Raw genomic sequence first — 27288 nt, 5'->3', positions numbered from 1 at the left:
CATTCACACTGTATTCCCTTCACGCTGTATAGCTGTCACACCACATACTCTTCATGCTGTATACCCACCACACCATATACTTTTCATGTTGTATATGTCACAACATATATCTGTCAGACTGTATACTCTGCTTGCTGTATACCTGTTTCAGCATATTCGCTTCACACTGTATACCCATCACACCATATACCCGTCACACTGTATACTTATCACACTGTTTAGCCCTCACACTGTTTGCCTGTTACACCATATACTGTCAGATCACATACCCTTCACACTGCATACCTGTCACACCATATACCCATCACACTGTATACATTTCACAGCTTATACCCTTTGCAGGGTACCTTTTATTACCCTTTATAGAACATAGAACAATACAGCGCAGAACAGGCCCTTCGTGAACTGTGAACTAATCTAAGCCCATCCCCCCACACTTTCCCATCATCATCCAGATGCTTATCCAAGGACTATTTAATTTCCCCTAATGTGGCTGAGTTAACTACATTGGCAGGCAGGGCATTCCATGCCCTTACCACTCTCTGAGTAAAGAACCTGCCTCTGACATCTGTCTTAAATCTATCACCCTTCAATTTGCAGCTATGTCCCCTCGTACAAGCCAACATCATCTTCCTAGGAAAAAGACTCTCATTGTCCACCCAATCTAATCCTCTGATCATCTTGTATGTCTCAATTAAATCCCCTCTTAGCCTTCAGACCAGACAACATCCTGGTAAATCTCCTCTGCACCTTTTCCAATGCTTCCACATCCTTCCTGTAATGGGGCGCAATATTCCAAATGAGGCCACACTAGCGTTTTGTACAGCTGCAACATGACATCACGGCTACGGAACTCAATCCTTCTACCAATAAAACCTAACACACCGTGTGCCCTCTTAACAGCACCATTAACCTGGGTGGCAACTTTCAGGGATCTATGAACATGGACACCAAGGTCCCTCTATACATCCAAACTACCAAGAATCTTTCCATTGACCCAGTATTCTGCCTTCTTATTATTCTTCCCAAAGTGAATCACCTAACATTTATCTGCATTGAACTCCATTTGCCACCTTTCAGCCCAATTCTGCAGTTTATCCAAGTCTCCCTACAACCTGCAACATTCTTCCACACTGTCCACCACTCACCGACTTTAGTGTCTTCTGCAAACTTACTAACCCACCCACCTATGCCTGCTTCCAAGTCATTCATAAAAATGGCAAACAGCAGTGGTCCCAAAACAGATCTTTGTGGCACACCACTAGTAAGTGGACTCCAGGCTGAATATTTTCCATCAACCACCACTTGTTGCTTTCTTACAGAAAGCCAGTTTTTAATCCAAACTGCTAAATCTCCCTCAATCCCGTGCATCTGCATTTTCTCCAATAGCCTACCTTGTGGAACCTTATCAAAGTCTCTACTGAAGTCCATGTACACTACATCAACTGCTCTACCCTCATCCACATGCTTGGTCACCTTCTCAAAAAACTCAATGAGGTTTGTGAGACACGACCTGCCCTTGACGAATCCATGTTGACTATCTCCAATCAAATTGTTGCTTGCTAGATGATTATAAATCCTATCTCTTATAATCCTTTCCAAAACTTTTCCTACAACAGACATATGGCTCATTAGTCTATAATTACCTGGGTCATCTCTACTGCCATTCTTGAATTAACTTTTTGGGTCTGGTGACCCTTCCTGTGAACATGGCTCTTGATTGATAAGGAATTAAAGGTTATGGGAAGAAGGCAAGAGAATGAGGTTAATAAACACATCTTTCATGATCGAATGGCAGAGTGACCTAATTCTGCTCTTATGTCTTATGGACCTATAGTCTTATTCTAAACGAATCACAAAGTACACCAGTTACACCATGTGTTCATCACATCGTATACCCCTCATACCACATACCAATCACACTGTGTACACATCACACCAGAGACCATATCATCACGCTATATGATAGTCACACCATGAACCTATCACAGTGTCCTCCTGTTGTACAGCAAACGCATCACACCATGTACCCATCACACTGTTGACCCACCGCAGTGTAAACCTGTGACATTAGACACATCACACGCACACTGTATACCCATCACAGGCCCACTGCAGACCCATCACAGGGCCACTGTATACCCATCACAGGCACACAGCAGACCCATCACAGGGCCACTGCACACCCATCACACGTACACTGCAGACCCATCACAGGGCCACTGTATCTCCATCACAGGCCCACTTTATACCCACCACGTGTACACTGGTCAAAGGCACATCAATTAACAATCACAGGGATAATGTCTACCCATCACAGGTTACTTGTTTTCAAATTACCCACTATGTAACTATCACAGACCCACTCTATCTGTCACATTTCCAGTGTATACACATGACAGGCCTACTATATTCCCATCACTGGGACACACATCATATAATACATCAAATATACATTGTATCCTCATAGCTAATTCATTGCATACCTGGCACATAGACCTTTCATGTACAGCTCACACCTTTCGTACACAAATCACATGTCTTTTGTGTCCCCATCACGTATTTATTACATATTCTCTGTATACTCATTACATACACATTGTATCCTCATCATGTACTCACTTCAAACCCTGCACATGTATCCTTAATGCCTATCACATACATTTTATATGTTTGCTGCAAACCCAATGTATACGCAGCACACAAATATAGATTGGCCACATTAAGTACAAAATCAAATTGCTCTGATTGCATACATAGAAATGCAAATAGCTCTCACCATTAAAAACAAACAGGGTTAATCTCAAACTAACACAAACAATTCTAATTGCACACATACAGTTGGATTGATGGCAAATATATAAACAGAAATCAACTGAATTCAAATGGGTCTAATCAAACACATGTAAACATAAGTGATTCTACTTGCACATAAATAAACAAAAAGATTTGAGCCTAGGTGGTCAAATATAAAATGGGTGAGATCTTAAAGATCCAATTATGCAAGTCATCCAAACAAAAACTGGATACAATAGCATATGCAGAAAATAAATCTGATTTTACAAAGCACACATAATAAATTCAAGACAGAACTCTGCTTGAAATAAGACATAACTTTATTTCAATGATGATAGCATAGATGCTAGAAGGCTGCTCAGAATGAGAAGTCTAAAAATAGGGACCACAGAAAGTGGTGCTCTGGAAAGATCATCATTTATTGCTCATCACTACCAAGTTACTATCCAACTCGGCCATTTTAGAGGAAGCTACAAGTCACCACATTGCTGTGCATCTCATACAGGCCAGGTAAGGAAGTCAGATTTCTTTTCCAAAGCACATGGCGAAACTAATTGATTTTTACAACAATGCAGTAGTTTCACGGTCACAATACTGAGGCTGTGTTTTATTCCAGGTTTATTTAATTAATTGAATTTCCTTATTTTGAAAGTTTTCAGATCATTCTGAATGATCAGGATTCAGCAATATAGTGTGTTATCATTTTCTCAGTAATGCAGGAAAGTGAAGCTCAGCTGGAAGATCGTAAAATATGATCTTTTAATCACAAAGTAAGCTCAGAAAGGATATACTCCTGTTCCCATTTCTTATATATGAAAATAAGAAAAAAGAATAAGAGAAAGCCACATAGCAGAGAAGGCCACATGGCCCTTCAATTCTGTTCCACCATCTAACCTTCTTGATTGATCTGATTTTAGCATTAACTCTACACTCCTGCATACCCCTGATAATCTCTAATTCATTTGGTAATGAAGAATCTAGCTACCTTTGCATTAAAAATGTTTAAAGATTCTTCATCCATTCCCTTTTGAAGAAGGGAATTCCAAAGACTCACAACCCTCTAAAAGAAATAAAAAGTTCTTCTTCCTTAATTAAATGGTAAACACTTTGTTATTAAAGTATGGCCCCTAGTTCTAGATTCTCCCACAAGAGGAAACACCTTTTAACATCAAAGTGTTCAAGTACCCCCATGATCATATGTGTTTCAATAAAGTCATCTCAGCGTCTTTTAAACTGCAGAGCTTATGGTCTAGCCTTTCCACAGAAGGCAATCTGCTCATTCCAGGTATTAGTTTCTGTTAATTATGCTAAATGATATGTTTATGCTAATATCTGCCCAATTCAACTTTGATCTGATTTCACAAAAAAAAGTGCAAATCAGACCTCCCAATACTCAACTTATCAGAGAATAATATTTAAGGAGAAAATTGGCAAAATTTAAAGCACACACATATTTTATTTTCTTTCTCATAGCAACCCAGTCTTTTAGTTTCTGTGTGCTTTATGATGTAAAGTAACACAAAGTTATGACCTTTACATGTTCTGAAAGTCAGGGAATGTTCAGATCATGGATGTGGCTATGGACTGAGATGAATTAGCAGTGAATATCACGACTAAATCTATATATACTGCCACATCTCTGATTGCAGTTGAGCAGTCTGTGTCCCCGAATTAACTGAATCTTCAAAACAATGCAGCGTCCCATTCCTCTCCTCATATGTTGGTTGGAAATTTACAGAGAATATGATTAATTTATCACTTTAAGTTCGTAGGAAAAGCTAAGGAAGTTAGGTTTACATAGAACATAGAACATTACAGCACAGTATAGGCCCTTCGGCCCTCGATGTTGTGCCGACCTGTCATACCGATCTCAAGCCCATCTAACCTACACTATTCCATGTACATCCATATGCTTGTCCAATGACGACTTAAATGTACCTAAAGTTGGCAAATCGACAACCGTTGTAGGCAAAGCGTTCCATTCCCTTACTACTCTCTGAGTAAAGAAACTACCTCTGACATCTGTCCTATATCTTTCACCCCTCAATTTAAAGCTATGCCCCCCCGTGCTCGCCGTCACCATCCGAGGAAAAAGGCTCTCCCTATCCACCCTATCTAACCCTCTGATTATTTTATATGTTTCAATTAAGTCACCTCTCAACCTTCTTCTCTCTAATGAAAACAGCTTCAAGTCCCTCAGCCTTTCCTTGTAAGACCTTCCCTCCATACCAGACAACACCTCCTCTGCACCCTTTCCAAAGCTTCCACATCCTTCTTATAATGCGGTGACCAGAACTGTACGCAATACTCCAAGTGCGGCTGCACCAAAGTTTTGTACAGCTTCACCATAACCTCTTGGTTCCGGAACTCGATCCCTCTATTAATAAAAGCTAAAACACTGTATGCCTTCTTAACAGCCCTGTCAACCTGGGTGGCAACTTTCAATGATCTGTGCACATGGACACCGAGATCTCTCTGCTCATCTACACGACTAAGAATCTTACCATTAGCCCAGTACTTTGCCTTCCGGTTACTCCTACCAAAGTGCATCACCTCACACTTGTCCGCATTAAACTCCATTTGCCACCTATCTGCCCAGCTCTGTAGCTTATCTATGTCTCTCTGCAACCTACAGCATCCTTTGTCACTATCCACAACTCCACCGACCTTAGTGTTGTCTGCAAAGTTACTAACCCATCCTTCTAGGCCCTCATCCAGGTCATTTATAAAAATGACAAAAAGCAGTGGACCCAACACCGACCCTTGTGGTACACCACTAGTAACTGGTCTCCAGGATAAACATTTCCCATCAATTACCACCCTCTGTCTTCTTTCAGCAAGCCAATTTCCGATCCAAACTGCTACATCTCCCACAATCCCATTCCTCCGCATTTTGTACAATAGTCTACTGTGGGGGTCCTTATCAAATGCCTTGCTGAAATTCATATACACCACATCAACCGGTTTACTCTCATCTACCTGTTTGGTCACCTTCTCAAAGAACTCAATAAGATTTGTGAGGCACGACCTTCCCTTCACAAAACCGTGCTGACTATCCCTAATCAATTTATTCTTTTCGGGATGATTATAAATCCTATCCCTTATAACCTTTTCCAACACTTTACCAACAACTGAGGTAAGGCTCACTGGTCTATAATTACCAGGGTTGACTCTACTCCCCTTCTTGAACAGGGGAGCCACATTTGCTATCCTCCAGTCATCTGGCACTATTTCTGTAGACAATGACGAGTTAAAGATCAATGCCAAAGGCTCAGCAATCTCCCCCCTGGCTTCCCAGAGAATCCTAGGATAAATCCCATCTGGCCCAGGGGACTTATCTATCTTCACCCTCTGTAGGATTTCTAATACCTCTTCCTTGTGAACCTTAATCCCACCTAGTAGTAGTCTAGTAGCCTGTATCTCAGTATTCTCCTCGACAACATTGTCATTTTCTAGAGTGAATACTGTTGAAAAATATTCATTTTGTGCTTCCCCTATCTCCTCTGACTCCACACACAACTTACCACTACTATCCTTGATTGGCCCTAATCTTACTTCCGTCATTACTTTATTCCTTAAATACCTATAGAAAGCCTTAGGGTTTACCCTGATCCTATCCGCCAACAACTTCTCATGTCTCCTCCTGGCTCTTCTGAGCTCTCTCTTTAGGTCTTTCCCGGCTACCTCGTAGCCCTCAAGCGCCCTAACTGAGCCTTCATATCTCATCCTAACATAAGCCGCCTTCTTCCTCTTGACCAGAGATTCTGCCTCCTTCGTAAACCACGGCTCCCAAGCTCTACAGCTTCCTCCCTGCCTGACATGTACATATTTATCTAGGACACACAGGAGTTTTTCCTTGAATAAGCTCCACATTTCTAATCTGCCCATCCCCTGCAGTTTCCTTCCCCATCCTATGCTCCCTAAATCTTGCCTAGTCTCATAGTAATTGCCTTTCCCCCAGCTATAACTCTTGCCCAGTGGTATACACATATCCCTTTCCATCACTAAAGTAACACCTATCCCTTTCTATCACTAAAGTAAACATAACAGAATTGTGATCGCTATCACCAAAGTGCTCACCTACTTCCAAATCTAACACCTGGCCAGGCTCATTACCCAGTACCAAATCTAATGTGGCTTCGCCCCTTGTTGGCCTATCTACATACTGTGTCAGGAAGCCCTCCTGCACACACTGGACAAAAACTGACCCATCTATAGTACTCGAACTATAGTGTTCCCAGTCAATATTTGGAAAGTTGAGGTCCCCCATGACAACTACCCTGTCTCTCTCACTCCTATCGAGAATCATCTTTGCTATCCTTTCCTCTACATCTCTGGGACTATTCGGAGGCCTACAGAAAACTCCCAACAGGGTGACCTCTCCTTTCCTGTTTCTAACCTCAGCCCATACTACCTCAGTTGACGAGTCCCCAAACATCATTTCTGCAACTGTTATACTGTCCTTGACCAACAATGCCACACCTCCCCCCGCTTTTACCATCTTCTCTGTTCTTACTGAAACATCTAAATCCCAGAACCTGCAACAACCATTCCTGTCCCTGCTCTATTCATGTCTCTGAAATGGCCACTACATCGAAGTCCCAGGTACTAACCCATGCTGCGAGTTCACCCACTTTATTCCGGACGCTCCTGGCATTGACGTAGACACACTTCAAACCAACTTCTTGCTTGCCGTGCCATCTTGCGTCCCTGAAACTTTATTTCAGACCACCCTACTTTCAACCTTTTCTATAGTCGAACTACAATTTTGGTTCCCATCCCCCTGCTGAATTAGTTTAAACCCACCCGAATAGCCTTAGCAAATTTCCCCCCCAGGATATCGGTACCCCTCTGGTTCAGGTGAAGACCATCTTGCTTGTAGAGGTCCCACCTACCCCAGAAAGAGCCCCAATTATCCAAGAATCCAAAACCCTCCCTCCTGCACCATCCCTGTAGCCACGTGTTCAACTCCTCTCTCTCCCTATTCCTAGCCTCACTAGCACATGGCACAGGCAACAAACCAGAGACAACAACTCTGTTCGACCTAGCTCTCAGCTTCCATCCTAGCTCCCTGAATTTCTGCCTTAAATCCCCATCTCTCTTCCTACCTATGTCGTTGGTGCCAATGTGGACCACGACTTGGAGCTGCTCCCCCTCCCTGTTAAGGATCCCAAAAACACAATCAGAGACATCACGCACCCTGGCACCTGGGAGGCAACACACCAACTGTGAGTCTCTCTCGTCTCCACAGAACCTCCTATCTGTCCCCCCAACTATGGAGTCCCCAATGACTACTGCTCTGCTCCTCTTCCCCCTTCCCTTCTGAGCAGCAGGGACAGACTCTGTGCCAGAGGCCTGTGCCTCACTGCTTTCCCCTGGTAAGTTGCCCCCCCATCAGTATCCAAAACGGCATACTTATTGTTGAGGGGAATGGTCACAGGGGATCCCTGCCATGCCTGCAGGTTCCCTTTCCGCCCCCTGACTGTAACCCATCTGCCTTTTTCTTGTACCTGAGGAGTGACTACCTCCCTGTAACTCCTCTCAATAACCCCTCTGCCTCTCGAATGATCCGAAGTTCATACAGCTCCAGCTCCAGTTCTCTAACACGGTTTTCAAGGAGCTGGAGTTGGGTGTTTTATTTGGGTAAAAGAAGTCTTTCAGAATATACCCTGTCATGACCTTTCAGAATCTTGTATGTTTCAATGAGATCCTTTTTAATTCTCCAGAGAATACAGACCCAGCTTACACAGCCTCTAATAACAGGTCAACCCATTCAGACCAAGAGGAGGTAACTAGGAGCCTGGATGAAGGTTGTACAGTTGACATAGTCTACATGGATTTCAGTAAGGCTTTAGATAAGATGTGACATGAGAGATTTGCCAAGAAGATAACAGCCCTCAGAATCTCGGAAAATTTGGCAATTGCATCCAAAACTGCCTTAGTAGCAGGAAGGAGAGGTTGTGAGTTGTTTTTGTGATTGGAGGCCTGTATTCAGTGTAAATCACAGGGTTGAATGGTACCTGATGTTAGCACTCTGTTGTTTGTAGTGTACATTAATGAGTTAGACGTGCATATAAATTTCATTAATATGTTTGCAGATTACATAAATATTGTTCGAGAGGTAAATAGCAAGGAGGAAAGCTTAAGATGACATGATTTTGTAAACCTGCTGGACAGATGACTACAAGACTATAAGATTTGGGCAATTTAGGCAATTCAGCTCATCAGGTCTGCTCCACCATTCAATTATGGTTGACATATTTCTCAATCCTATTCTCCTGACTTCTCTCCGTAGCCTTTAATCATATTCTTAATCAAGAACCTATCCCTCTGCGTCTTAAAGACACTCAATGACTTGGCCTCCACAGTCTTATATGGCAGTGAATTCCACAGATTCATTGTCCTATTGCTGAAGAAATTCCTCCTTATCTCAGTTCTAAAGGGCTTCCCCTTCACTCTAAGGATATGTCCGAGACTCTCCTACTAATGGAAACATCTTATCCATGAACACTCTATGCAGGTCTAACAGTATTCTGTAAGTTTCAATCAGATCACCCCCATCCTTCCAAATTCCATTGAATGCAGACCCAGAGTCATAGATATCATAGAGTCCTGGAAACAGACCCTTCAGTCCAACTAGTCCATGCTGACCATGTTCCCAAATTAAACCTGCCTGCATTTGGCCTGTAATCCCTCGAAACCTTTCCTATTCATGTACTTATCCAAATGTCTTTTAAATGTTGTACCAGCACCTGGATCCACCACTTCCTCTGGCAATTCATTCCACACACGTTCCACTCTCTGTGTAAAAACGTTGCTCCTCTTATCCTTTTTTAAATATTTTTCCTCTCACTTTAAAAATACGCCCCCTAGTTTTGAGCTCCCTCACCCCAGGGAAAAGACCCATGCTATTCACTATATCTATGCCCCTTATGATTTTATAAACCTCAATATGGTCACCCCTCAATCTCGTACGGTCTGGTGAAAAATGTCCCAGCCTATCCAGACTGTCTTTATAAATCAGACCCTTCATTCCCAGCAACATCCTTGTAAATCTTTTCTGAGCCCTCTCCAATTTCATAATGTCTGACCTATAGCAGGGCGACCAGAACTTCACACAATACTCCGGAAGAGGCCTCACCAACATCCTGTACAACCTCAATGTACTATCCTAATTCCTATATTGAAAGGTCTCAGTAATGAAGGCAAGTGTGCCAAACAGCTTCTTAGCCACCCAATCTACCTGTGATGCAAATTTCAAAGAATTATTTACCTGAACCCCTAGGTCTCTCTGTTCTACAACACCACTCAGGCCCAAACCATTAATTGTGTAAGTCCTGCCCTTGTGTTAACAAAATGTAACATCTTGCATTTATCCAAATTGAACTCCATTTGCCGCTCCACAACTTACTGAACCAATTGATCAAGATAGCTTTGTAATATTATATAACCTTCTTCACTATCCAGTATACCAACTGCTCCCTATTTGACAAGCCTTTCATTCCCGGGATCATTCTTGTAAATGTTGTCTGGGACTCCTCCAAAGCCAGCATGTCCTTCCTTAAATACAGGGCCCAAAGGTGCTCACAATATTCCAAATGCAGTCTGGCCATACAGCCTCAGCAGTACACCCCTGCTCATTTATTCCAGGCTTCTCAAAATGAATGTTAACCTTAGAGAATCCTGGGCTGCTCCTCCTGTGTCCCTTTGTGCTTTAGATTTCCAAAGCTTTTCTCCATTTAGAAAGTGTTGTCAAGCTGACCGGTTTTCATGTAAACATTTTGTCCCCCTTCTAGATGATATCTTCAGTGCTTTCTAGCCTCCATTGAAACACTATTGTTTTGTTCCATTTTGAAATCTATATGGTCCTGTCTGATACGTTGGGTTCTGTTTTCAACTTTCCTTCATAGTGGTATGTAGAAGAGGTCTATTTCAACATGTTTGTTTATGGTACCGGTGGTCAAAAACCAGGCTTCCAGGAATTCTTGTGCTTGTCTTTGCTTTGCTTGTCCTAGTACTGTTACATTGTCACACTTAAACTGATTTTCTTCTTTGTCAGAGTGAATAGAAATGAGGGAAATATAAACAGAAGTTGCTGGTAAAGCTCAGCACATCTGGCAGCATCTGTGAAGAAAAAAACCAGACTTAATGTTTCAGGTCAGGTACATGAACAATATTTCATGGTCATTAAATGAGCAGAGTTAGAAGAAACACACTACCTCATTATCAGCATATTCACCAGGATCAAGTTCACCAGGAAAGAGGAGAACAACAATCAACTCCTGTTTCTAGACATGATGATGGGATGAACGAACCATGGTGAATTCCTTACCAGTGTGCACGGAAAGACTACACATACAGACCAAATCCTGAATTATAACAGTAACCAGCCCAGTATCCACAAACAGAGCAGTGTCAAGACCCTGGTTAAATGAGCAAAACACACTGCAATACTCCAGAATGGCACAAGAAAAAGGAGGAACACCTATACAAAGTATTTGCAAGCAATGGGTCTCCTAACAGCATCACTGTATGCCCCAACACACTGGCCACCCTACCTATATTAGAAACATATCAGAACTGACTAGAAGACTCCTACTACCTCTTGGAAGAATGATAGCACACAAACCAATAGCCACATTTTGCTGAGATAATAAAATGTGAGGCTGGATGAACACAGCAGGCCAAGCAGCATCTCAGGAGCACAAAAGCTGACGTTTCGGGCCTAGACCCTTCATCAGAGAGGGGGATGGGGAGAGGGAACTGGAATAAATAGGGAGAGAGGGGGAGGCGGACCGAAATGGAGAGAAAAGAAGATAGGTAAGGCGGCAGAAAAACTGCTCCATGTCCAAACGTGACTGGTATGTGACTGTGGTACCTGGTTTGCTTCAGGACATGGTCGAGCAGTTTCAAGGCTGAAGAGATTACAAGAGAGTTGCAGTGGGAGAGAGATTCCCTGAAGCTGGTCCGGAGGGAGGAGGGTAACTTCTTCAGGTTAGGCATCCCTGGAAGATGCTTCGCAGTGAGGTTAAAATTGTATCAGTGATAATGGGAACTGCAGATGCTGGAGAATCCAAGAGTCCATCTTCAGTCCGCCTCCCCCTCTCTCTTTATTTATTCCAGTTCCCTCTCCCCATCCCCCTCTCTGATGAAGGGTCTAGGCCCGAAGCGTCAGCTTTTGTGCTCCTGAGATGCTTCTTGGCCTGCTGTGTTCATCCAGCTCCACACTTTGTTATCTAAAGTTGTAGAAGGTGTTGGACACATCATCCAATGACTGCAATAGTCATTGTGCTTTGAAAATGGTCTTTTGAAAACAGAGTTGTGGAGAACATGAGTGTGGTTCTGTGGAGCTGCTTTTACAGGAAGAACAAAAGGAGCTCCTTCTCCTATCTGGAGTTCTGGTCCCATGTACCCCACCCTCACTTTCTGTGCGTGTCTCTGTACGGGTAACTGGGCTGGTAGAAGAAAATCTTGGAATGAGGTAGTGGGTCAGATGGGTCTTTTTGTGCCAGTTCGGTGGCCAATCATAGTTCTGAACCTTCCTAACACCCACAAACGAAGTTGCATGAAAACTGTATTTAAAAGGGCAACAACACACTGCAGCAACACAGAACTACACCAAAAGAAGAAGACGACCTCCTCCAAGTATTCAAAGACAACGGATGCCCGAAAAACTGGGTCAGAAGATGCCTATCACATGAGTGACACCAGGAAGGTACTGCATGCCCTGACAAACACGCCACACTAAGTTACATTAAGAACACATCTGAACTGACCACAAGACTCCTATGACTACTGGGCATCACAGTAGCACATAAAGCCACATCAACCCTATGTTAACTGCTCACCCAAACCAAAGACCCACTACCTACAATGGATAGGACCAATGTCATATACAAGATTCCCTGCAAAATCTATGACAAACATTACATTAGACAAACAGGAAGAAAATTAGCCACAAGAATACAAGGACATCAACTGGCAACAAAAAGACACGATCAATATTCACTAAACTCCATCCATATGGATAATGTTTTAATGAAGATCTATAGCTCCAGTAATGGCTGGAGTTGTTCGTTAGTTCTCCAAGCTGACTGGTTTTCGTGTAAACATTTTATCCCCCTTCAAGATGGCATCTTCAGTGCTGTCTAGCCTCCATTGAAGCTCTGCTGTTCTGTTCCATTCTGAATTTATATGGTCCAGTCTGTTACGGTAGTTCTGTTTTCAGCTTTGCTCTGTAGTAGTATGTAGAAGAGGTCTATTTCAACATGTTTGTTTATGGTACCAGTGGTTGAAAACCAGGCTTCCAGGAATTCTCATCCTTGCATTTGTTTTGCTTGCCTTAGTACTGTTACGTTGTGTTGTGGTTGGTTGGCTCGCTGAGCTAGCTCGTTGTTCCACAGATGTTTCATTACCCTGCTGGGTATCATTATCAGTGCAGCCTCCGATGAAGTGCTGTTGTGTTTTCCTGCATGTCATTTAAACTCTGGTGTCCGTTAAGCTGGATTACCTCACTTCCGGTTTTCCTTCTGGAAGAATATTAAAAATATTCTTCCTACCAAACTGCATAATTCCATCCTTTCTGCACTATATTCCATTTACTACTTTTTTGCCCACACTCCTAGCCTGTCCAAATGCTTCTGCAGCCGTCCTGCTTCCTCAACAATACCTGTTCCTCCAACTATCTTTGAGTCACCTGCAAACTTAGCAACAACATCCTTAGTTGCCTTCCCATTGAGAATATCGTCCATCATGTTGTGTGGTACCATCACTGTGCTAAATGGGGTGGACTTCAAACAGATCTAGCACCTCAAGATTGGGCATCTATAAGATGCTGTCAGCCATTAACAGCAGCAGAATTGTACTCCAGCACAGTCTGTAAACTCTGGCCCAGCATATCCCCCACTCAAGAGGGTATGCCAAGAGCAGCACCAGGGATACCTGAAAATGAGGTGTCAACCTGGTGAAGTCACCAAACAGGACTACTTGCACACCAAACAGCATAAGCAGCAAGTGATAGATGGAGTTAAATGATTTCACAACCAACAGATTAGATCTAAGCTCTGCAGTCCTGCCACATCCAGTCGTGATTGGGAGAGAATGATTAAATAACTCACTGGAGGAGCAAGCTCCACAATATCGCCATCATCAACGATGGAAGAGCCCAGCACAACAGTGCAAAAGATGGCGCTGAGGCTTTTGCAGCAATCTTCAGACATTAATGCCAAGTCGATGATCCATCTCAACTTCCTCCAGTGGCCCCCAGCATTACAGATACCGGTCTTCAGCCAATTTGATTCACTCCATATGATATCAAGAAATGGTTGGAGACACTGGATACTGCAAAGGCTATGGGCCCTGACAATATTTCAGCAACAATACTGAAGAGTTGTGCTCCAGAATTTTGTTGCTGCACTCGTCAAGATGTTCCAATATAGTTACAACACTGCCATCTTCCCAACAATGTGGAATATTGTCCAAGTATGTCCTGACAAAAGCAGGACATATCCACAAACCCAACCCCATCTGTCTACTTTTGATCATTAGTAAGGTAATGGAAGGTGTCAGTAACATCGCTATCAAGTAGCACCCTTGCAACAACAACTTGCTCAGTGACGCCCAGTTTGGGTTCCACCAGGGCCATTCAGCTCCTGACCTCATTACAGCCTTGGATCAAATATGGACAAAAGAGCTGAATTCCAGAGGTGAGGTAAGAGTGACAGCTCTTGATATCGAGGCTGCATTCAACCAAGTGTGGAATCAAGAAGTTCTAGCAAAACTGGAATCACTGGGTATCAGGAAGCAAACTCTTTGGTGGTTAGATTCATACCTGACACAAAGAACAATGTTCGTGGTTGTTGGAGGTCAGTCATCTCAACTCCAGGACATCTCTGCAGGGATTCCTCAGGGAAGTGTCCTAGGCCCAACCATCTTCAGCTGCTTCATCAATGACCTTCCCTCCATCATAAGGTCAGAAGTGGGGATGTTCACTGATGATTGCACAACGTTCAGTACCACCCATGGCTCCTCAGACACTGAAGCAGTCTGTGTTCAAATGCAACAAGATCTGGAAAATATCCAGATTTGGGTTGAAAAGTGCCAAGTAACATTTGCATCAGACAAATGCCAGACTATGACCAGGTTATAAGAGACAACTTAACCACCACCCCTTGATATTTAATGGTATTACCATCATTGAATCCCCCACTGTCAACATCCTGGGAGTTATCATTGACCAGAAACTCAACTGGACTCACCACATAAACACAGTAGCTACAAGAGTACGTCAAAGGCTAGGGATACTGTGGGGAGTAATTTTTCTCCTGACTCCTCAAAGCCTGTCCACCATCTACAAGGCACAAGTCAGGAGTGTGATGGAATAGTCCCCACTTGCCTGGATGAGGGCAGCCCCAACAACCGTCAAGAAGCTTGACACCATTAAGGTCAAAGAAGCCCACTTGATTAGCACTACATCCAGAAGCATCCATTCCCTTCACCACCAATGCTCAGTAACAGGTGTGTACTGTCGACAAGGTGCACTGCAGAAATTTACCAAAGATCCTCAGACAACACCTTTCAAACCCACAACCACTTTCATCTCGAAGGACAGGGGTGGCAGATACATGGGAACACCGCCACCTTCAAGTTCCCCTCCAAGTCACTCGCCATCCTGACTTAGAAATATATTGACCCTGTTGTTGTGTCAAAATCCTGGAATTCCCTTCCGAATGGCATTGTGGATCAATCTACAACAGGAGGAATGCAGCAGTTCTCAACACCACCTTCTCAAGGACTAATTGTTACGGGCAATAAATGATGGCCATCCAGCAATACCCACATCCTACAAATTAAAGTTAAAAAGTTGCAGATCATATAATGTGAATAGTTCTGGTCCCAACACTGACCCTGTGGAACTTCATTAGTCACTGGTTGCCATCCTGAAAAAGACTCTTTTATCCCCACTCATTGCCTTCTGCCAGTCTGCCATATCCATGCCAGTACTTTGCCTGATGAGCTCTTGTCCTATCTAGCAGCCTCCCACAAGGCACCCTGTCAAAGGCCTTCTGGAAATCCAAACAGATAGTGTCAACTGGATCTCCTTTGTCTAACTTGTTCATTACCTTCTGAAAGAATTCTGACAGATTTGTCAGCATGACCTCTGCTTGATGAAGCCATGCTGACTCCATCCTATTTTACCATGGACTTCTAAGTACTCTGCAATCTCAAACTTAATAATGGTCTCTAAAATCTTACCAACAACTGAGGTCAGGCTCACTGTCCTACTAATTATGACTAAGTGAGACTGAATTAATGGAAATGAAGTAAAAACAGAAAATTAAGGAAATAATCTGGAGGTCAGGCAGCCGCTGTAGTCAGAGAAATAGGTTAATATTTCAGGCTCAGAAGCAAGTTGCGGAAAAGCTCAGCACGTCTGGCAGCATCAGTGAAGAGAAGTCAGAATTAACGTTTCGGGTCTGGTGACCCTTCCCCAAACCCTTTCGGTTTTTATTTAATATTTCAGGCTCATGAATTTTATCACAAATGCTATGGTATGTGAATGGGTGTTTGTATCATGGGACTGTGAATGTCGATCATACACATTAATTAGATTGCCTTGTGGTTTGAGACATAGCAAGTCTTAAGCGTGTACAGGGTTTGGGAAAGGGGGGGAGGAAAGAATATAGGACAGATTTGTGATTGGCTGGTGGATAGAAAGATAAATGACAAAAGAGATTACATTGCAAGACAAAAAGAGACAGTAGTGGAGCGCATAAAAAAATCAGTGATCTCGGGGACATGTAAACGACAAAGATTTAAAATGTTAGCAAAATGTATTCATGACTCCCAGCCCCATCATTCTGCCCCTCTCACATTCAGGTTTCCTCCTCCCACCTTGTGGGTCTAAAAACAGATTTCATGGACCTATTTCCTTTCAAATGGAGATGTGTTGCAGAAAGATACTAATATATTACAATCTAATAGATTACTCATATCACACATACCTGTTGAGATGATTCTCTTTGTCGTTGCTGAGATGTTTTAGTTTCTACACTATATCATCTTTTCATTAAGTAACACTATGGTGAAATAAGGATGGTTTAATGCCAAGTCATGATAGCCAGAACTGGGATCCGTGCAAGCACACATCGAGAGAGAGAGAGAGAGGAGGGGGGAAGAACCCGATCTGCAGGGAAGCTCCTCCGGGAAGGGTTGCTTCCCTGTCACTCTGCTGCAATCAAGCACAAGACAGGCTGAGACACAGGGCACCGGAGCCATAGAAAGCTTCACTAGTACTGCTGTTCTGCTTTCCCTCGTCCTTGTACTGAGAGGAGTTTTCCTCTTAGTGACTGCACCTGGGAGCAGAGAGTCCGAGCCTGAGCCCCAGCTCCCGTGTCAGTCCATAGTGCGGAATGTGCGTGGCTGCTTCAAGGAGCAGGGCAACTGGGAGGCAAGGAGCGCCTGGGAACACGGCTTAAGGTGAGAGAGATCCTGGGCGCTGTGTGGGAGCAGGGACTCTGGGCTAAGACTCAGGGAGCGCACTGCAGCCAGGTATTCAGACGCGCAGTGAGGGAAACTGACTTTGAAAAAGTTTTTATTTGAAGGGGAACATTTAACAGGGCATTACACGAGCAGAGAAGTCGAACTCATTGGATAACTTTTTAAAAGCCGGTCCAGATATAATGGGCTGAATTACCTTCCTCACCACTGTTCTCTTCTCCCAAAGTGTTTTCAAAATGATTAGTTTAATTGTAAATAGCTTTCATGTTACAAGTGCAGCTGTTGTTGTGCTGTTTACATGTTATTTGTTGTGAATATTTACGATGTTGACGAATATTCCCGTTAGCTTTGTGATTGCTGTATCCCAGGTAGTGCTGTGCTCGTCCCCCTAACATTTCATTCAATATTTAGTGCTCTCTCTGTCTCTCCTTCTCTTCTGACCAGGTACTCAGGGTCTCTCTCTTTCCCTCTCCATCTGATTGTACTTACATTCTGGGATGCGATGACTGGATGTTATGGAGGAGTGAAAGCAAAGCGGTTTGTTTAGAAAAGACAAAGGGAAGAGGAGAGAGCAGTGCTGGGAAGTGCACGATGGTAGAGGAACCGCTGAAGGAGATGCCAGCGCTGGCCAGCCTCGCCAGTCTCCCAGAGAAAGGCTCCGGGGACTGCCCAGCTCCAACAGCGGTTCAGCCCCTGAGCAGCCAGGGCCAGCTGGCGGCAGCTACCGGCGGAGCTGAGCTCTCCTGCTCCCGGTGTACTGTGCCCTTCGGCTTGGTCACTCTGATCGCTGGCATGGTGGTCACCGCTGTCGCATATAGCTTCAACTCGCACGGCTCCATCATCTCCGGCTTCGGGCTGGTGCTGCTGACTTCGGGGGTTCTCCTGGTTATCTCCAGCGCCGTGTGCTGGAAAGTGAGACAGTGCCGAAAGCGGGCTAACAGGAGAGAGAGCCAGACTGCACTGATGGCGAACACAGGCTTGTTGATCTAAGGAACATTTTAGATCAGACCATGGAGACTAACTTCGTTTATCTTGCACTTCAAGCCTGTGCAAACCTTGGAGATTTGCAACAACAATGATTGCGTTGGTTGTTCTCCAGATTTGATTAGAGCTGGTTTACGACATCACTTCAAACCATTGGCAGCAAACCTTCAATAACAGGAGACCAACTTGCCCCTATCTCTTTCTCTGGAGCCTTTGGTTTGACCTGTTGAAGTCAACTCGTCAAAGGTGCAGCTTTAGTGATTGAACGGACAGAAACAGAGAAATCTGGGGATCCACATGCGTGATTCCCAGCATGTCCGGAATAGCAAATTGAAGACTGCACGAACTGTGGTATTAAAATTCATTTTATTACTAATTTATTGCCAGCTCCAAGCCAAATCCTATCATACTTTCTGGGTTGTTCCTTGTCAAGAAACGTTCAAACAAGGAAATGCTCTTCTACCTTAAGTTTGCATGCTGCCTGCTACCTCTCCAGTTATCCTTTCCATCTGACTTCATTTCTTCTTCCAAAAATGTTCTTGCCTCATCTCTTTTCTCAATCCCATATTTCAATTCTGCCCCTTCTCAATCTAAAAACCCAGTGAATTATTGGTCAATAGTTGGGCCTGTCAATGTTCTGCATTCACTGAATGATTTTCTGTTAGTAATATCTGTACCACAATTTAATTTATTAACTATCATTGATGTTAGGAATGAGTAAGGTGTAACTGCTTGAAAGTCTCACCCAAAGCTTCTTCATCTCTTCTGAACAAATTTATTTCAATGTTCAGTGCAATGATGGCAATGATAATGGTTTTTATGATCACACAGGAAAAAAAATCCATCAAAATCCATTTTCTGAAGAAGGGTTTAGGCCCAAAACATCAGTTTCCTGCTCCAATGATGCTGCTTGGCCTGCTGTGGCCATCCAGCTCTCTACCTTGTTATCTCCCATTAAAATGAATCACTTTAAAGTAACCAAGGGATCATTGGGAAAAGAAAGCTTTTAACTTGTTAATTTCACTGATTTCTGGTTCTTTTCCACTACTTCTTTGCTCATCCTTTTCTCTCCCCCATCTCCTCTCTTATCCTTATTCTTCAATCTTTCTGTCCCCTCACTTCCTTCTCCATCACCTCCCCTTGTTCAATCCTTCTTTCCTCCTATTCCCTTCTCCAAAGTTCTCATTGCCCTGCTATTTCACTTGCTATTCAAGATATTAGGATCAGCATTAGATGGCACATATAAACTTGACGTAAATGTTAATCCATGTCTTTCTGATATTCACAGTGTGTCTAGCCTGGCACTTTGACATTTCTGAGGAAGGGTCACCAAACCCAAAACGTTAACTCTGTTTTCTCCTCCACAGATGCTGCCAGACCTGCTGAGCTTTTCCAGCAACTTTGTTTTTGTTCCTGATTTACAGCATCCGCAGTTCTTTTGGTTTTTACTTTGATATTTCTCTATGGCTTTCATTTGAACGGTACACAATCTCATTAAATAAAACCCCTGTTTCACTGCCATCTGAAGTGGCCTCTAAATCCATTTCTAAGGTAAGTAATTCCATTTATTTTGGGATAATGATAAAGGAATTGCACCTAGCATTCCAAAGCCTGATGAGTAGATGGTAGATGAGATGGACAACAAATACAGGGGAATACTAAATAGCTGAAGGAAAGTAAAAGACATACACAAGATAAAAATAGGACTGATAAATGAGAATTTAGGACAGATTTATGGGAAGAAAAGGACTAACATGTAGACTAAATGAAACTACAAGGCAGAAATAGAATGGTTCCGCAAATCCGGAACAACATAGATACTTTTTTTTACAATCTCCAAACCTACTCCTCTAACTCTCCCCAATCTCTAAACCCATTCCTCTACCTCTCCCCAATCTCCAAACCCACTCCTCTACCTCTCCCCAATCTCCAAGCCCACTCCTTTACCTCTCCCCAATCTCCAAACCCACTCCTCAACCTCTCCCCAATGTCCAAACGCACTCATCCAACTCTCCCCAATCTCCAAACCCACTCCTCTACCTCTCCCCAATCTCCAAATCTTTTCCCTTACCTCCATTCCACTCTCCAAACCCACTCCATTCCTCCACTCCAATCTCTAATCCCACCCCCTACCTCCATTCTAATCTCTAAACCCTCTTATCTACCTTATTCCCAATCTCTAAACCCACTCCTCTATATCTTTTCCAATATCCAACCCAAATCCTCTAGTTCTCCTTTTCTCCAGTCTCCAAACTCTACTTCTCTTGGTAATGCTCAAACCTACTCTGCTACCTCCTTCCCAATCCCCAAATCCACTCCTCTAACTGTCTCCCAATCTCTATCTAAGTTTCACTCTACTAAGTTTCTCCCAATTTGCAATTCCTGATAAAATATTATTTTGATTGTGCCTTTATGAGTAAATATATATTTAATTTCTCTATGAAGATGGCATTGATAAGTGACCTGGAGGGGATGTAGTGCAGATTCACCAGAATGTTGTCTGGGATGGAGCATTTTAGTTAAGAAAATAGGCAGGATAACGTTGGATTATCTTGCTTGTTTTGTTTAGAGCAGAGAAGTCTGACAGTAGAACCTGATTAGGGCGTATAAGATTATAAGGGACATGAACCGAGTGGACAGGAAGCCATTCTTCCCTTTAGTTGAAGAGTCAAAAATGAGCAGGCAAAATTTTAAAGTGAACAACTGGTTTACAGTGAATTTGATGGAAGATTTTTCACCCAGAATGTAGCAGGAATCTGGATTACACTGCCTGGGAGAATTGTTGAGGCAGGAAACCTAACAATCTTTAGTATGTGGATGAGCATTTGAAATGTTATAACATTCAAAGTTATGGGCAAAGTGGTGGAAAATGGGATTAGTTGCTGCAGATTTCAGAGGGTGTCTTCTGCTGGTATGACTCTGACTCAATGTGGATCGCTCTTGTGAAATGTCTGAAAGGCTTTTGTCTGGCAGGTTATTACTTTGATGGACACAAAATGCCATTTGGCAGAGTCAGACAGTGCTGGTCACTCATATTCACTGGTTTACTAGAATATTTGTTCCAAAGTAGCCCTGTGTCAGATAATTTCAGTTCCTTGTGAAGACACGCAGCCCTTTATTCCAATTGGGAACAGGGAAGAGAAAGATTTGCTGGCATGATAATTTACATTAGAATCTACGCATCAAAATCATCATCAATCTATGTCGTAAACTGAGTGCAAATGAATTTTTCATCTCTTGAATGTTCAAATCCTACAATGGTTTGTGTTGTGATCACCTGGGATATTATCGCAAGTCTACGAGTAGCCTATTGCTGCTGTGAGACTTTAGTATCTGGTGCTTCTCATCTTTGAATAGATTCAGTCTAGTCTTCAGTCAATTGCAGTGTGCTCTGCATATCTGTTGGCATTGAAAGGATGTCAAAAGCAAGGTAGCTCTTGTGTGTTAGTCTCTGCCTTCAGTGGACGGCAGCTGTTCATCACCGAAATGACAGACTGATCAATGTTACAAGGCTGAAGATTGCATTTGATTTTAGAAAACACTAATTTCAGGACAGGTAAAAATTAATATAAGAACATGAAAAAAAGGAGCAGGAGGAGGCAATGTGGCCTATTGATCCTACTCAGCCATTCAATAAGATCATGGCTGATCTTTTTGTGGACTCAGCTCCACTTACTCACCTGCTCACCATAACCCTTAATTCCTTTACTGCTCAAAAATCTATCCATTTATACCTTAAAAACATTCAACAAGGTAAACTGAACTGCCTCAATAGGCAGCAAATTCCACAGATTCACAACTCTTTCAGTGAAGGAGTTCATCCTCAACTTAAAACTTATTTGGTTCAATCCATCGTTTTTTTGTTGTGCTGCAATTGATTTCATTTCAGAAGACAAAATTAAATTAGATACATGAATCAATCACAAAGAAGTATTCAATGGCTCAGAATTCTCACTGGAATTTGCAAATAATAAAAATAGATCAGCATTTTTGTCACAAACATAAGGAGAGGAATTTTGAAAACGTGTTCAATTATTGTAAAATAACATTTGAACAAATCATTTCTCCTGTCATGATTTTATTGACAGCGAGCATGAGAGTTTCGTAAACATAAAAGAATGATCTAAATTATCAAGGAAGTCCATTGACATAATAAATACAAGAGGTCAAGAAAAAACAAGACAATTTTTAAGAGAGGAAGGATTTCAGGGATACAGTGGAAAGATGAGATTGAGGGATATGGACAGGCTGTGTAGGTAGGTTTAAAGGTTATTGTGAGAAGGAAGAGTTGAGAGGTAAAGTATGTATTTAAAGTTAGGGGATATAATAAGAATATGTGACATAGAGTAAAAGATATGGTATTAAATATAAACATATGGGGAAAATGGCATTGAGGTAAATGATCAGTCCTGATCTTAAATGGCAAAGTAGGCTTGAGACACATAATTGTCTCCTCACATTCCTATGTTCTTATGTTGGGATGGTGGATAGTTGTGATTCAGTGATATTGAGAAGGGCAGATTGTCAGTGAAAACACCTTTTCTTAACATTTTCTCAGGATGATTGTACACATGTTTAACTAGATTGAATGGCAAAACAATAGTGTCCAACAGTAAACTGTCTCATTAAAACTAGCAAATATTGAACCGGGCAATTTAGACGTTTTCTATGGCTGAACATAAACTGCTCCAACCTGCTAAAATAAAACAAAGAACTGTAGATGCTGATGAAGGCTCACCAGACTCAAAATGTTCACTCTGGTTTTCTCCCAACAGATGCTGCCAGATGTGCTGAGTTTCTCTAGACTTACTATTTTTGTTCCAGCAATACATATTGCTGGAGGAATGGTAGCTTAGTGATAATGTCACTGAATTAATAATCTAGAGTTCCAAGTGATATGACCAGTTGAAGAGGGAGAATTAGCTTTTTTCTTCTAAACCCCATCTTAGTCAGACACAGCAAATATTCATATTTATTTTTAGCATGCAATTATCACACTTCAATTAAAATATATTTCACTACGAAATGAAGTAGCCAAATATGAAGGTTTTCTTGAGTGAATGCAAGATAAATTTTATTAGCTACAAATGTCCTAGCGGAAAAATAAAGATGTGACATCAAACACACACACACACACACACACACAGGTAATAGGTTTAAAAAGGGGAGTGTTTGGTACAGACAAGGAAAATAAAGATTACGCTGTCAGAACATGTTTATAATCTTTGAGGTCCAGATTTTTAGCCCAAAACCACAGTTGTTTAATGGTTGACTTGTATCCTCAGCAGCTGCGGATTCTATGAATATCTTTGAATTCTTGCTGAGTGATTGTTTTCCTGAATTGCCTTTTCTGAGATGATTAGATACACGTAGAGAGAGAGTTCCAGCTCCTGTTGCCATGATTCATTTTTCCTTCTCTCTGTTCGGCTGTACAAAAGCAGATGAAATATAGTTCATTGAGTATATTTGAGTTTAGCTCCACTGTCCTTCCAAACTGGCTAACTCCCAGGTGAACCTTACAACTTCCAATGTGAAACAATGTCTGATAATTAAGCGTGATTTTAAAAAAAGAGATGTGAATTTCTTGATGCTGACTCAATTGCCTACTTTTGATAAATTTAGATAAAATAGTTATCTCAATGTAGATGCTTTTGTCTATTCCAGATGGGTCTTATGAAGCTTGCCTCAGTATGCAGTCAGGTAACAACTACAATAATTTTAGGTCTGTGTTTCTTTTTAGGCACCATTTTGATCCATGAAAAGGTGTCAGGTATAATAATCAGATGATGTAAATTAAAATTTGATCATCCATATTTACCACAATTATAACCCAGGTTCTGAAGAGAGATTGGATAGACTGGTTTGTTTTCCTTGGAGCAGAGAAGACTGGGAGTGGGGTAGAGGGAGTGTGTGTGTGGATGGGAGGCTGGGGAACGTTACAGAAATGTATAAAATTTTGAGTAGCATAGATAGGGTAGACAAGAAGGAACATTTCCCCTTTGCGGAGAGATCAGTGACCTGGGACATAGATTTAAGGCAATGGACAGGCAGTTTACAGGAGATGTGAGGAAAAAACTTATTCACCCAGAGTGTGTTGGGAATCTGGAACTCACAGCCAGTAAGGTTGGGAGAGCCAGAAACCCTGATCACATTGAAGAAGTATTTAGATTTGCGCTTACAATGACATGTCATACAAGGTTACAGTCCAGGTGCCAAAGCATAGGATTAGAATAGTTAGGTGCTTGTTTTTGACTGGTACAGACTTGATGGGCCAAAGGGCCTTTTTCTGTGCTGTAGACCTCTATGACTCTATGACAGGGTAACACTCTGGGTGCATGGATTCAAATCCAACTATGGCAGCTGATGGAATTTAAATTCTGTTAATAAATTTGAAATGAAAACTAGTCTCCGTAAGGGTGAAAATTACAACTACTATCAATCGTTGTTAATAAACACTCCATCTGGTTGACCAAAGTCCTTTAGAGAATGAGCTGGTCTATATGTGACCCCAGACACACAGTAATGTGATTGACTCTTAACTTCTGTAAACAACAAAGTTCAAGGCCAGTGCAGGATAGACAATTTGCCAGCGACAGCCATTTCCCATGAAAGAATTTTTTTAAAAGTGATGCATAATTAATGAAATGTAAGCTTATACACAGACGGCCCTGAAGAAGGTGTGAATATACACACCACTTCAGAAATTCACACCTGCAAGAGAGGAGATTCCATGGACAGATCCAAAGACAGATGAAATTTAAGTAAAAGCAAAATACTGCAGATGCTGAAGATCAAGGCCAGTGTGGATGTTATTGTTAATGTGGATGAATACATGTGCTAGAGCTCCAAAGCATCACAGACTAGTGACATCCACTGAGTATGACCAATAGCCCATAGGTTTGAACAGATGAGGCTGAAATTATAGTAAAGACTGGAGAAGCAATGTACTGGAATATCAGTATTCATTGTGAAATCAGCAACAACACTCCTACAATCTTCTGTGCTGGTTGCATATGTAATTCTGCTAATAATGCAAATTTATGCCCACATTTATACTAGGAGCAGGAAAGCAGCAAAGCTACTTGCAGACTGGCAGCAAAAAGTTTAAACCACAACTTTTTTTCTTTTTCTAAATTGAGTTTTGGAGACAGACATACAGTAACATAAGACACAACCAATTCCACAATGGAGACAACACAGTGTGGAGCTGCAGGAATATAGCAGGTCAGGCACCATCACAGGAGCAGGAAAGTTAACATTTCAGGTCAGGACCCTTCTTCAGAAATGGAGAGGGGGAAGGGAGCTGGCAAATAAATAGAGAGAGGAAGGTGGGGCTGGCGTAAGGTAAATGGGATGGTGATAGGTGGGTGCAGGTAGGGAGTGAGAGATAATGGGAACTGCAGATGCTGGAGATTCCAAGATAATAAAATGTGAGGCTGGATGAACACAGCAGGCCAAGCAGCATCTCAGGAGCACAAAAGCTGACGTTTCGGGCCTAGACCCTTCATCAGAGAGGGGGATGGGGGGAGGGAACTGGAATAAATAGGGAGAGAGGGGGAGGCGGACCGAAGATGGAGAGTGAAGAAGATAGGTGGAGAGGGTGTAGGTGGGGAGGTAGGGAGGGGATAGGTCAGTCCAGGGAAGACGGACAGGTCAAGGAGGTGGGATGAGGTTAGTAGGTAGCTGGGGGTGCGGCTTGGGGTGGGAGGAAGGGATGGGTGAGAGGAAGAACCGGTTAGGGAGGCAGAGACAGGTTGGACTGGTTTTGGGATGCAGTGGGTGGGGGGGAAGAGCTGGGCTGGTTGTGTGGTGCAGTGGGGGGAGGGGATGAACTGGGCTGGTTTAGGGATGCAGTGGGGGAAGGGGAGATTTTGAAACTGGTGAAGTCCACATTGATACCATATGGCTGCAGGGTTCCCAGGCGGAATATGAGTTGCTGTTCCTGCAACCTTCGGGTGGCATCATTGTGGCAGTGCAGGAGGCCCATGATGGACATGTCATCAAGAGAATGGGAGGGGGAGTGGAAATGGTTTGCGACTGGGAGGTGCAGTTGTTTGTTGCGAACTGAGCGGAGGTGTTCTGCAAAGCGGTCCCCAAGTCTCCGCTTGGTTTTCCCAATGTAGAGGAAGCCGCACCGGGTACAGTGGATGCAGTATACCACATTGGCAGATGTGCAGGTGAACCTCTGCTTAATGTGGAATGTCATCTTGGGGCCTGGGATGGGGGTGAGGGAGGAGGTGTGGGGACAAGTGTAGCATTTCCTGCGGTTGCAGGGGAAGGTGCCGGGTGTGGTGGGGTTGGAGGGCAGTGTGGAGCGAACAAGGGAGTCACGGAGAGAGTGGTCTCTCCGGAAAGCAGACAGGGGAGGGGATGGAAAAATGTCTTGGGTGGTGGGGTCGGATTGTAAATGGCGGAAGTGACGGAGGATAATGCGTTGTATCCGGAGGTTGGTAGGGTGGTGTGTGAGAACGAGGGGGATCCTCTTGGGGCGGTTGTGGCGGGGGCGGGGTGTGAGGGATGTGTCGCGGGAAATGCGGGAGACGCGGTCAAGGGCGTTCTCAATCACCGTGGGGGGAAAGTTGCGGTCCTTAAAGAACTTGGACATCTGGGAGGTAGGGAGTAGTTGGGATTGGTTGGTGAAAAGGGTAGGATGGATAGATGGGGAAGAAGATGGACAGGTTGCAGGGTGAGAGGGAGGGTTGGATGTGGAATCAAGCCGGAGATGGGGAGATTTTAAAGCTGGTGAATTCTATGGTAAGGCTGTCAGATCAAGGAGGGTCCACTCAAAACATCCCTTGCCCCTCCCCATTTCTGAAGAAGGGTCCCGACCCAAAACATCCATCTTCTCTCCCACCTATCTGCCCCACCCATCCCACTGATCAATTCCCACCACTCTCTACCTGCATCCACCTACCACCATCCCATATACTTTTCCTCAGTCCCACCCCTCCTCTCTTTATTTCCCAACTTCCTTCCCCCACCCCATTTCTGAAGAAGGGTCTCGACCCG

General features: G+C 43.1%; 1 protein-coding gene across 1 annotated transcript; it reads left to right on the top strand.

Moving 5' to 3' along the window:
- The first annotated feature begins 12361 nt into the window (after positions 1-12361).
- Positions 12362-18496, top strand: tmem100a (transmembrane protein 100a). The gene is made up of 2 exons (XM_048555629.2): positions 12362-12511; positions 17740-18496. Exons 1-2 carry the CDS (start codon positions 12362-12364, stop codon positions 18283-18285), a joined length of 696 nt encoding a protein of 231 aa, XP_048411586.2. The 3' UTR covers positions 18286-18496.
- Positions 18497-27288: the final 8792 nt, after the last annotated feature.

This window comes from Stegostoma tigrinum, chromosome 22 (genome assembly GCF_030684315.1).
Source record: "Stegostoma tigrinum isolate sSteTig4 chromosome 22, sSteTig4.hap1, whole genome shotgun sequence".
Classification (NCBI taxonomy): Eukaryota; Metazoa; Chordata; class Chondrichthyes; order Orectolobiformes; family Stegostomatidae; genus Stegostoma; species Stegostoma tigrinum.
The sequence above is the reverse complement of the archived record's forward strand: the minus strand, read 5'-3'. Positions and strand labels throughout refer to the sequence as shown.